This window comes from Homalodisca vitripennis, unplaced genomic scaffold (assembly GCF_021130785.1).
Source record: "Homalodisca vitripennis isolate AUS2020 unplaced genomic scaffold, UT_GWSS_2.1 ScUCBcl_7028;HRSCAF=14530, whole genome shotgun sequence".
NCBI classification, from domain to species: domain Eukaryota; kingdom Metazoa; phylum Arthropoda; class Insecta; order Hemiptera; family Cicadellidae; genus Homalodisca; species Homalodisca vitripennis.
In genome coordinates this window covers 2868-14541 of record NW_025783136.1, presented here as the reverse complement: position 1 = coordinate 14541, position 11674 = coordinate 2868, and the positions used below count along the sequence as shown (strand labels likewise).

Sequence of the window (11674 nt, the reverse complement as noted above, 5' to 3'; positions counted from 1 at the left end):
ATTGTTGTATATTTGATAGGTTTTTCCTGTCTGTGTGTGTTTGGAAAGCCATTGAGTTAGTAGTCCTTAGTTGTAGTCTCTACAGGGTAGTGACAGAAGTTAAATATGGTAAAAGTTTAAGAGTGGTTTTTACATCTATAATTGTTTATATTTAGGATATAAAAATGAAGTTTAACACAATTTAAAGAAGAAATATACCCTATACTATAAATCATTATTAAAATAAAAAGTTAAAATCAACAATTGTACAAATATTTACGTTTTTTTTAAAAAACAAAATTTAAACCATAAATAACATTTATTTAATAATAGGCACTATTTTAATTAAATATTATTTGTCCTTGCTGCCCTCCCTCCTCCTCCCTCCTGCTGCTGGCCTCCTGCCTGCCCCCCTCTGCTTCCTGTTGGCCTCCCTCCCCCCTCGTCCTCCTCTGCCTGACTCACCTTGCCCCTCCTGCTCTGGCTGCTGGCCTGCTCCCCTTCCTGCCCCTTGCCTCTTTCCTGCTCTCCTCCTGACTCCCTGCTTTTCCTGACCTGCTACCTCCTGATCTCCCTCCTGCTTCTCCCCCTTGCCTCTCCTGAAATCCTGTCTCGCCTGCTCTGATTGCTGCCTGCTGCATCCCTCTGCTCTGCACTGTGGCCCTGACCTGCTTGCCTGCCTTCCCTGCCTCTGCCTCTCTGATTCTCTGTACTCCATGCCCCCTCCCTTTGCCTGCTTCCCTGATGCCTGCTGCTGCCTCTGCTGACCACCTTGTCCCTGTCTCCTGCCTTGCCTGCCCCTGCTGTGTGTGCTGCTTTTGCTCTTTGCTCCCCCCCCCTGCCCCCTGCCCTGCTCCCCCCTGCCTCCTGCTGCTCCTGCTGCTCTCTGCCCTCCCCTTGCTCCTCTGCTGCCCCCTCCTGCCTCTGCCTCCTGACCCTCCTGCCTCCCCCCCCTGCTCTTCCTCTTCCCCCCTCCTGTCCTGGCTCTGTCTGCTCTCTCCTCTCTGTCTCTGCCTTGCTCTACTCCTCTCTGCTCCCCTGCTCTCTGTCCCTGCCTTCTGTCTCCCTTCTGCTGCCTCTCCCTCTGCTCTGCCCTGCTGCTTCCTGCTGCTTCCTGATTCCTGCTCTCCCCCTCTGTCTACTCCCACCCTTGCTCTGTGACCCTGTCTCCTTGCTCTCCTTGATCTTGCCCCTCCTCTCCCTCTGCCTTGTCCCTGCTGCTCTGCTCCCTGCCCTGACTCCTCTGTGTCTTGCCTGCTGCTCTGCTCCCTGCTGCTTCCTCCCTCCCTTGCCTGCCCTCCCTGTCCCCATGCCTCCTGGCTCTGCCTCCCCATTGCTGCACTCCCCTGCTGTCCCTGCCCCCCTGTCCTGCCCTTCCCATCTGCTCTCTCCCTGGCCATCCTCCCTGCTTCTCCCCTCCCCTGACCCCCTCCCCCCCCCTGCCCCTCTGCCTTTGCTGCCTCACTCGTCCCCCCTTCTGCCCCATGCTCCCCCCCCTGCCCTGCCTTCCTGTCTGCCCCCCGCCTGCCCCCTTGCACCCTGCCCCTTGCTGCCCCCTCCTCTGTCCTCTGGCTACTCTCTGCTCTGCCCTGCTCCCTGCCTCCCCTCCCCTCCCTGCCCCTGCCCTGCTGCCTCTCTGCCCTCCTCTCCTGACTGATACCCCGCTGCCTCTCCGGCCCCTGCATGCTGCCCTCTCCCTTGCTGATTCCTGCTCTCCCCTGCTTTGCCCTCCTGCCCTCTCTTTGGCTCCTGCCTTCTCCCTGCTTTTGCTGGCTTGCCCCCTGCCCTGCCTGCTGTCTCTGCCTCTCTGCCTGCTCCTGTCCCTTCTGCCTGCTCTCTTCCTTTGCTCCCTGCCCTGCTGCCCTGATCCTGCCCTGACTGCTGCTGCCTCTGCTCTGCACCTTGCTTATGCCCCTCTCTTGCCCCTGCTCTCCTGATCTGCCCCCTCTCTGCTCTCTGCCTCCATCTGCCTGCCCTCCCTCCCCCCACCCCCTCTGCTGCCTCCTTCTCCTGACCCCCTGCTTCTTGACTTCCCCCCTCCTCTCCCTCCCCTCTGCTCTGCTGCCTGCTGCTGACCTGCCTCCCCCTGCTGTACCCTGCTCCTTGCTCTGCCTCCTGCTCTCTGGCCCTTCTGCACTGCTCTGCTGATCCTCTCTTTCCCGCTGCTCCCCTCCTCCTGTCCCTGCTCTGGGTGCCCCTTCTGCTGATCCTGTCTCTGCCTCTGCTCTGCTCCTTCTGCCCCCTTGCCTGCCCTTCTGCTACTGTCTCCTCCTGCCTCCTCTGCTCCCCCCTTCCTGCCCCTCTCTCCCACTTCCTGCCTGCCTCCCTGCTCCTCTCTGCTGCCTGCCCTCCTCACTTCTCTCCCTCCTGCCTCTCTCTGTGCTGCCCTGCCTGCTCTGCCCTTAGCCTGCTTCTCTCCTGCCCCCCTCCTCGCCTGCCTCTGCCCCCCCTGACCTGTCCCCCCCTCCTGCCCCACCTGTCCCCCTTCTGCCTCCCTCTCCCTGCCTGCACTTTGTGCTCCCTGCATGCTCTGCTCCCTTTGCATGCTTTCCTGATGCACTCCCTTCCTCATGCTTCCTCTGCCTGCCCTGCCCCCCTGCTCCCCTTGCTGACCCCTAGCTGCTGCCCCCCTGTCCTCCCCCCTCTCCCTCCTTCCCTGCCTGCCTGCACCATGCTCGCTATCGTGCTGCTTCCCGCCCCCTGGCTCTATCCTCTCCTGTGCTTTTGCTCTCTGTGTTGTTCTTTCCCCTTCCCTGCCTCCTTCTGCTCTGCCTGCTCTCCCCTCCCTGCTGCTGCCGGCCTTGCTCCCTTCATTTGTGATCCCTCTGTGACTCTTCCCCTGCCTCTAGCTCTCCCCCCCCTGCCACTCTGTCCCCCTGCCCTGCTTAGCTCCTTTGCTGCTGCCTCCCCTGCCTTCTGAGGACTCCTCTGCTGCTGTATTCCTGGCTGCCATCTGTTCCTACTCCCTGCTGACCATGCTGTGGCCCTGTCCTGTTCCCTCCCTGCTGCCTTGACCTGCCTCCTGCTGCCCCCCTCTTCTCTCCTGCTTGCCTTCCTGCTCCCCTGGTGCTGCCTCCACCGTTGCTGCTTGCTGCCTCCTCTGTTCCTTTCCCTCCTGTTCTGCCTTTTGCTGCCTCTCCACCTCCTGCCCCTCCCTCTCCCTCCTCCCTGCCCTCCCCTGCTGGTGCCCCCCTCCTCTGCCTCTTCCTTGCTCTTATCCTGCCCCCCTTTGAGCCCCTCGTGCCCTCTGACCTCTGCTTCCTGTTCTCCCACTGCTGTCCCCTGCTGTCTTTTTCTGCCCTGCCTCCCTGCACCTCTTGCCCTGCCCCTCTGTCCTGCCTCCCTTCTTTTGCCCCCCCCCTCTGCCCTCCCCCCTCTGCTGCTGCTTCTGTCCTCCCCTTGTCTCCTATGTGCCTCCCTGCTCTGTGCCCTCTGCCTCTGCTTCCTGCCCTGCCTGTCCTCCTGCTCCTGAATCCCTGCCTGCCCTTTCTGCCCTCCCTGACCTGACATGTGTGCTGCCCCCCCCCCCATTCTGTCCTGCCTTGCCTCTGCCTGTGCCTCCTTCTGCCCATGCCTCTTTTTTTTCTGCCTCCCTGCCTCCCTGCCTCCCTGCTGCTCCTGCTGCTGCTGATCATGATACCTGCTGCCTGCCTGCTGTTCTCTCCTTCCTCTTCCCCCTTGCCCCTGCCCTCTGTGCCTTCCTGTGCTGCCCTGCTGCTCCCCCTTGCTGCTTGGTCTCTGACCCCCTTGTGCTGCCTCCTGCCCTGCTGCTGACCCCCCTTCATCCTCCTAGCCCTGCCCCTGCTCCTCTCCCTTAGTCTTCCTGCTGCCTGTCCCTGCCTACTTACTCTGCTCCTGCCTGTTGTCCCTGCTTGCTGCTCTTCTCTGCTGCCCTCTGCTCCTCCTCTCTCTGCCTGCTGTCTTGCTCTGCATGCTCCTGCCCCTGCATGCTCCCCTGTCTCTCTTGCCTCCCTCCTGGTGCTGCCCTCCCTGCTGTCTCCCTGTGTGATCTCCTGCCTCCTGCCTTGCACTCCTGCTCCCCTGGCCTCCCTGCTGATAACCTCTGCTCCTCTCCCCTGCTGCTGTCTTGCTCCCTCTGCTGCCCTGCCCCTGCCTGGCTGCTTGACCCCCCTCCCCCACCCCTCCTGCTGCTGCTGCCCCTGCCTTCCCTGATAACTGGGCTCTCCTGACCTGCTGACCCTGCCCCCCTGCTTTGCCTGTCCTCCTCCTGCCCTGCCTGACTCCCCCCTCTCCCCCTGCCCTGCTGCCCCCCCTGATTCCCTGTCCTGCCTGTGGGCCTGCTCCTGTCACCCCTCCTTTGCTGCTCCCCCTGTCTGCCCTGATTCCTCTGCTGACTTGCCTCCCTGCCCTTTTCTTTCTTGGTCCCCTGCCCTGCTGCTGCCCTGCTGATCCCTCCTTGCCTTCTGCTCTCCTGTTGCTGCTGCCCTGATCTGCTCCTTGCCCCTGATCTCCCCTGCCTGCCTGCTCTTGCCCTGGCCCATGCCCCTCTGCGTGCCCCCTGCTCCCTCTGCCCTTGACTCTCCTTGCTTCTGAGGTCCCCCTGCACCTTCTGCCTCTGCCTCTGCTTCCTCCTCTCCCCTGCTCCTGTCCCCCCTGCCTCCCTGCTGCCCCCCTGCCTGTCTTGCCTCTGCCACCCTGCTTGCCCCCCCCTGCCCTGCACGGACACCTGCTCTGGCCTCCTGCCCTCTGCCCTTCTGCTGCTGCCCTGCTGCCTTCTTTGCTGCTTGGCTGCCTCCCTCCTTCCCTCTGCCCCCCTCCCCTTGCTGTCTTCCTGCTGCATGCTGCCTCCTGTCTCTCCCTGCTGCCCTGCTGCCTCTGTCTTCTCTCTTTCTGCTCTGCTGCTGCCCCCTCTGACCTTTCCCTGCTTCCCTCCTGTCTTCCTGCCTCCCTCCTTCCCCCTGTGCCCCTCTGCTCTGCTCACTGATCTCCCTGCCTGACCCCTCCCCCTTCTCCTGATCTGACCCCTGCCTCTTCCTGTGCCCTCTCCCTGCTGGCCCTCCCTTGCCTGCTCTCCCCTGCTCATTGCCTGCTTGCTCTGCTTTTGCCTCCCCCGTCTGTACCTCCCACCTCCTGCCTGCTGCCTCCCCCCTGTCTGATGCTTCCTTGACCTGCTCTTCCCCTCTGTCCTTCTGCACTCCTGCCCCTGCTATTCTCTCTTCCCTCCCTGCCTCCCCCCTCTGCCCTGTGCTCTGCTGTGGCCCCCCCTCTCTTTCTCTGACTCTGCCTCTTTCTCTCCTGCTCTTCCTGCCTTCCCTGTCTGCCTGCCCCCACTGCCTTCTGTTCTCCTGCGTGTCTGCTCTGCCCCCTGACCTGCCTAGCCCTGCCTGCTGCCCCTGCCTCTCTGCCTGCTGCTGCCCCTTGCCCCACTCTCCCTGACCCCTCTCCCCCCCTCCTGCCTCCTCCCCCCTGCTGCCTGCCTCTGTCCCTGTCCCTCCTGATGCCCCTTTCCTCCCCTCCCCCTGCTTCTGCCCTTTCCTGCTTCTGCTGCCCTGCTGCTGCTGCTCACTCCTGTCCTGCCTCCCTTCCCCTCCCACCCACAATGCCTCCTCCCCTGTTTTCCCCTCCCCTGATTTCCTTGCTGCTTGCTGCCTCTGGCTCTGCCCCTTGCTGCTGCTCTGCCTGCCTCTGGCTGTCCTGTTGCCGCCCTGACTGCCTGCTGCTCTCCCCTCTGCTCCTTGACTCTGCCCCTGCTGATCTGCTTGCTGCCTCCTCCTGCTCCTCTGACCCTTCCCTCTGCCTGACCTCCCTGTGCCCTCTCTCTCTTCCTGCTTCCTGCTGGCTCCTTGATATCCTCCTGACTCCCTCCTGCTCCCCCCTTCCCTGCTCTTGCCTGCTCTTGATCTTCTGCCCCCTGCTCTGTTCTTGCTCTTGCTGCCCTCTGATCTTGCCTGCTGCCCCTTCTTGCCCCTACTCGCCCCACCCCCCCTTGTCCCCTCCCCCTTGCCTGCCGCTGGCCTCCTCTGGCCCCCTGCTCCCCCTGCCTGCCTGCTCTGCTGCCTGTGACCCCCACCTCCCTCCTCCTGCCTGCTGTTGCCCCTGTCCCACTCCTTGCTCCCCCCCTGCTGCTGCTGCTGCCCTCCCCTCCTCCCCCTCCCTGCCCCTCCTCCTCCTGCCCCTCCTGCCCCCTGGCTGCGCTGCCTGCTGCCCCTTGCCTGCCCACTCCCCCCCCCTGATCCCTGCTCCTGCTCCCCCCTGCCTCTCTGTGTGCCTGCCCCCCCCTTTGTTCTGCTCCTCCTGCTGCTGTGTGCCCATGCCTCTCCCTCTCCCCCCTCTCCCATCCTTACTCTGCCTGCTGACCTCCTCTGATCTCCCCCCCTTTGCTGCCTCGTCTTGCCCTCTCCTGATCTGCCTGATACGGCCCCTGCTCCTGCATGCCTTGCCCTCCTGATCCTGCGGCTGATGTCTCCCTGACCTGCCTCTCTGCTCGCCTCCCCTCCTGCTTGCTGCCCTGCTGCTCCCTTGCCTGCCCCCTGCTCTGCCCCCCTGCCCCCCCTGCTGCTGTCTCTGCTCTCCCTTGCTGCTGCTGTCCCTGTCTGCTCTGCTCTCCCTGCTTTGCCCTGACCCTGCTGCCCCTGCTCCTGACTCTGCTGCTCCTGCTCTCCTGCCCCCCTGTGCCCCTCTGCTACCCTCCTCTCTCCTCCTGCTCTGTGCCTGCCTCCCCCTCTGCTTCCTCCTCCTCCTGCTGCCTTCCCCTGCCCCTGCTGATTGTTTCTGGCCTGCTCCTGTTTCCCCCTGTTCCCTCCCTCCCTCTGCCTGCATCCCCTGCCCCTGATCTGCCCCCTTCCCTTGCCTCCCTGCCTTGCTGCTGCTCCCTGTTCCCTGATGCCTTGCCCCCCCTCCTGCTCTTTTGCTCTGCCCTGCCTGCCTTCCTCTGCCTGATATCCCCTGACTCCCTGCTGCCTTGCTGCTCCTGCCCCCCTCTGCCACTCTGCCTGCCCTGCCCCTCCTTGCTCTCCCTCCTGCTGCTGTCTCATCCTCCCCATGACCCCCCTGCCGTGCTGTCTCTCCCCCTCTTGCTGGTGCTTGATCCCCCCTTCTGCTTGCTTGACTGTCTCCCCTGCCCCCTGCTGCTCCCCCCTGCTGCTGCACCCTGCCTCCCCTTGCCTGCTCCTCTGCTGCTGCTCTCCCCTGATGTCCTGTGCCTCTCCCTGTGTGCCTGCCTGTATTCCTACTTTCTCCCCCCCTCTGCTCTCTGCTCCTGCTCCCCTGCTGCCCTCTGCTTTTGCCCCTTGCTCTCTCCCTGCCATGCCCTGCTGCTCCTGCTCTTGCTGCCCTGCTCCCCTGACCCCTGCCCTGTCTGGCTGCCCCCCCCTCCCTGCTGCCTTCTCCCCCTGCCCTGCCCTCTCCTCCTGCCTCTGCTGCTCCTGCCCCCTCCTTCCTGCTGCCCCTCTGCTTGATCAAATTCCATACATATCTTGTGCAATAGGAAAAGTAATTTGTACTGGAAATTACCTTAAAAAACTTAACATTTTGGGACACAACGATGTTGATTATGACATTTGGTCACAGTAACATGTTAATATTGAATAAAAGTTACTACTTAAAACCTTTACGTATATAGGTGATGTAAATTAAGGTTTGAAAGATTCATTTGTTTCGATAACAATGAATTGGCTAGCCTTGTTGAATTCTTTAACAAGGTACCAGCCAGCATAGTCAAGGTTTCAGCGTATAATTTTTACATTATTTACTGTATATTTTCAATCACTATATCCTACATCTTACTAACTTCAGAAAGAGTTTGTTAATAAAGAAATGTAATTATATTTTAACGATGTACTTCATTGTGATAGTTTAAACTTTTGCAATACAATTCATGTCATTATTAACTGCAATTAAAGAAATTATTATTTTAAATAGGTATGCATGTTTTATCATTACATACAATAATAATAAATTATAACCAGTAATATAATGATAAACAAATAAGACAATTAACAATTGTTCCAATTCTAAAATAAATCTGTAAGTGAAATCTAAACATCCCAATAGGATTGCTAAACATTTATTTGATATCAAAGTAAGACTTTGTTTTGGGGAGATTATTCATAATATTTTAATTATTTTTCAACGTAAATCCCAGTTTGAAACAAGCAAATCTGGTGCAGTTTTAGGTAGCTGTTAAAATGTTTTTTATTTATTTGCTATTTTTTTTTTTTAATAAATTAACAACACTTCCAATTTATGATAGTTTGTAAAATTTAAAAAAAAAAAAAAAACCTAGGTTTTAAATAAATTAATGGTAACAAAATTATAAATCTATCAAAAATAATTTCTTTTTGTTATTTTTCTACAAGTATTTCATAATACGAGGATTTTTTTTCATGGAAACAGGACCTTTCATGTAAAAATATAAAATTCAAAAAATAATCTTAATGTGACTATATTTATCTAAAATTAAATTTTACTACCTACAAAAATATAAATGTCAAAAATGTTATACAAATATTCTAGGAGGAACTTAGAACGTCATAATTTGTTTACTCAGGACTTTTTTTACAATGTTTCCAATTTTCCTTTGAGTGACATGAGGACAATGAGATTTGCTGTGGCTGTTTCTGAAACGTGCAGAGGGACCCGACTAGATTGGCTTTTTAAATAGTTATTATTCTAGTACTAAATGTTGACATATGGTATTGTACTTAATCATTGTTATTACTTAATAAATAAATAAACATATATATCTATGTGATTGATTTTCTACAGCTGGTAAAAAGTATTGCCAAAATATGAGTAGACAACTTTTATGCAAGTGCAGATAATCTGTATTTAGTGCCCTATTTACATGGGTATTCTGGGAGAATAGATTATGTTTCGCTATGTTACATCAGTACTAGTTGTACTCCCAATCAGTTAGACTCTTGTAAAGATCTAGTGTTAAAACAGTCATGATGTCCAAATGTGTAACGTATCGATAAAATATACAAACAATTTAAACGAATACGTCATTTTTATGTTAAGTTAATTAAGTATTTGGTATTATTAACATGTTAATATTGTTTGAATATATAATAATGCTGCTCCTTAAATCACATTTACATGAATATTATATTAACATAATTTATTCTAAAATAGATTTCTTGTTTTAATCCATTATCTGTATTTCCCACTGTACTAATATCTCATGGCTTGTAAATGAAATCAGATATCACAGAAGATCATTTGTGTACAAATATTTATGTTTCAGTAAAATTTTCAAGTTTAATATGTAATTGTTGTATGCCCACTGAGATATATTTATACTATATGCTATTCTCTTTACCAACATTATGAGAAAAAATACAATTCTTCAGCTGCTGAAAGTTGTGGTTACATTTCCTCTAGACCACTTCCTGTCTATGGAAGACTGCATGTCCCAATTTCATGTGTTCCTTATTGTCGACCTGAGCAATTAGTATTAGTCCTATAACTTGCATTTAAACAGTTTTAACTCATGTCATCTCTATCGTTAGCCCAAGGCAAAATTTTCAATGTCATACTCACATCTCTATTCTTTATGTTTTAAAATAATACTTATAAATAAGTTTAGGTTGATTAGTGATTTTTGATATTTCTAAATTGATTTAGGCCATTATTTAAATTATTTTTTATTTATTATCATGATTAAATTAGTTAATTAAGTTTTTAGTTATTATTATTTAGGAATTATTAAAAATCCCACATCACCTTCTACGCTCTGTTGAAATGTACTGTGTATGGGAGGTGAGTGGGTCAAGTTGACTTGGTCTGTTCCGAGTGGTGGGACAACCTCTCACACCCACATACTATGAGGCTCACAGAACTACATAACCTGGCGCGATACTGCTATGATCAGCAGCCGGTTAGGTTCACAACCTTTACCAAAACTAGTAAAATCCTACATATTTTTGAATATAAAACATTTTATTTTGTAAATTTTTATCCTAAACCTTTACATCCTAAGGTTTATTTGATAAGCCATCAACAAAACCAATTTGTTCTGTTCTGGAAACACTGATACACAAATAGAGAGCCAAAAATACCACATATTTCAATGGGATTTGTAGAATGTTCAGGGATGTCGGATATGAGGCTTTTTGAAGTAAATATGTTTTGAAATTTGGCAGCTGAAGTCGGTGCTCCGCACTTGCACAACTGCGATTGCATTATCACGAAAGTCAATCGTGTTTTTACATCGTATTTGTGTATATTAAAATGGAATCCAATGATTTGAGAATCACATGACTATGGTATTAACACTGTTATTGTTTTGTTAGTGCAAAAGGGATGGAAAGTACGGTGTGAAAAGAAGAAGAAATTCATTGCAGAATTGTGAAGTGTAAGGACGAAAATTATGGGAAAGATGGAATGGCTGCAAATAAGTAAGAACTTTAAAATAAAACCCAAAAAAAAAGGCATTTTTAAAAAATGGATTGGAAAGAATCTTCAATGATGATTTTGGGGCAGAAAGTGAATTTAAAAAAGGGGAAAAGAATTGAATACTGAACTATTATTAGGGGATTTCTTTAATGTCAGAGGAGTTTTCTCAAGTTTCAAGAACCCTTCTTACAAATGTTTTTGAATGTTTTTAACTGTAAAAAAAAAAATCATTTTGCTCCATGGCAAAAAATTTGGAAAAAATTTGATCTTTCTCAGTATAACCCCAATCAAATACCCCGTGACTAACCCTATGTTTTTGCAATGAAGAAGCATTTTTAAGGTTTAGCGCAGCGATAACGATAATAGCGTCCAAAAAATTTTCGTGTTGTAAATCACTGTTAAAAACAGGTGGCAAACTTCTATATATTCAACAGTATTTCCCAAAAAATCATTTTTCTTTTGATAGGTGCCTTAACATTGGTGGCAAATTTCTTAGAAAAGAGTGGGCTTCCCTTAAAAAAAAAACTGTTTGATAAATTTTTAGTTTCTTATTTATATAATATTATTATATATTTAAAAAATATTTTATATAAATGGTACTTACTTAAAAAACATATTATTTTTATATGTTCTATTTCCTTTCCTTTTTACTTTGATAGGTTATAAAAAAAGGGCTTCCAAATATACTATGTTTACTTGAAAAGATATTTTGGCATATTATATTTTTATTACAACCTAATATATTGTAAACAAACATTACCCATGATAAAGAATGTTATGATTTTAAACCTTTGGAAAGTAATTTTTGTAGATGGCATGTTTATATATGGAATGGGAAAAAATTATTATGTAAAAGAAAACTTTGCAGCAGTACATGGAAAAAGCTTGAATATAAAAGTAGAGAAAATGAACAGAGTCAAAAAATTTTTTTACAAAAAAATGATTTATTAAAATGTTTCACACGGGAAAATATACATAAAATTTTTTCGCAATCAATAAAATTTTTTTTTTTTTTTAAATTTTTTTATTTTTATTATTTGCATATTTTATTATTTGCATACTCCTTAATTTTTCTAAATTGTTACTTGGGGAAACCCATTGCCTACTTATTCACATCATATCATTATACCACACTTAAGTACCTCATAACATGGATTTTTGTGGATAAATTCGGAAATGGTACCCAAAATTTATATTTTGTATTTTTACTTTTTTAATTCTAATGAATTAAAAAAAAACCCAAATTTCGAGTAAAATTACTATTTAACTGTCTATAAAATTTTCATGTGTTGGCGCACATGGAAGAGCTAAAAACATGTTCGATGACCGCAACTTT

General features: G+C 50.2%; 2 protein-coding genes across 2 annotated transcripts; both read right to left on the bottom strand.

Moving 5' to 3' along the window:
* Positions 1-444: 444 nt before the first annotated feature.
* On the bottom strand, positions 445-1664 carry LOC124374026 (spidroin-1-like; the record flags this gene model as incomplete). Its single annotated transcript, XM_046832329.1, has 1 exon — positions 445-1664. A coding segment is annotated over exon 1 (1220 nt), but the record flags the coding sequence as incomplete, so codon positions are not given.
* Positions 1665-1885: 221 nt separating this feature from the next.
* On the bottom strand, positions 1886-10733 carry LOC124374027 (hornerin-like; the record flags this gene model as incomplete). Its single annotated transcript, XM_046832330.1, has 5 exons — positions 1886-2787; positions 2954-4269; positions 4336-7392; positions 9667-9764; positions 10646-10733. Coding segments are annotated over 5 exons (5461 nt in total), but the record flags the coding sequence as incomplete, so codon positions are not given.
* Positions 10734-11674: the final 941 nt, after the last annotated feature.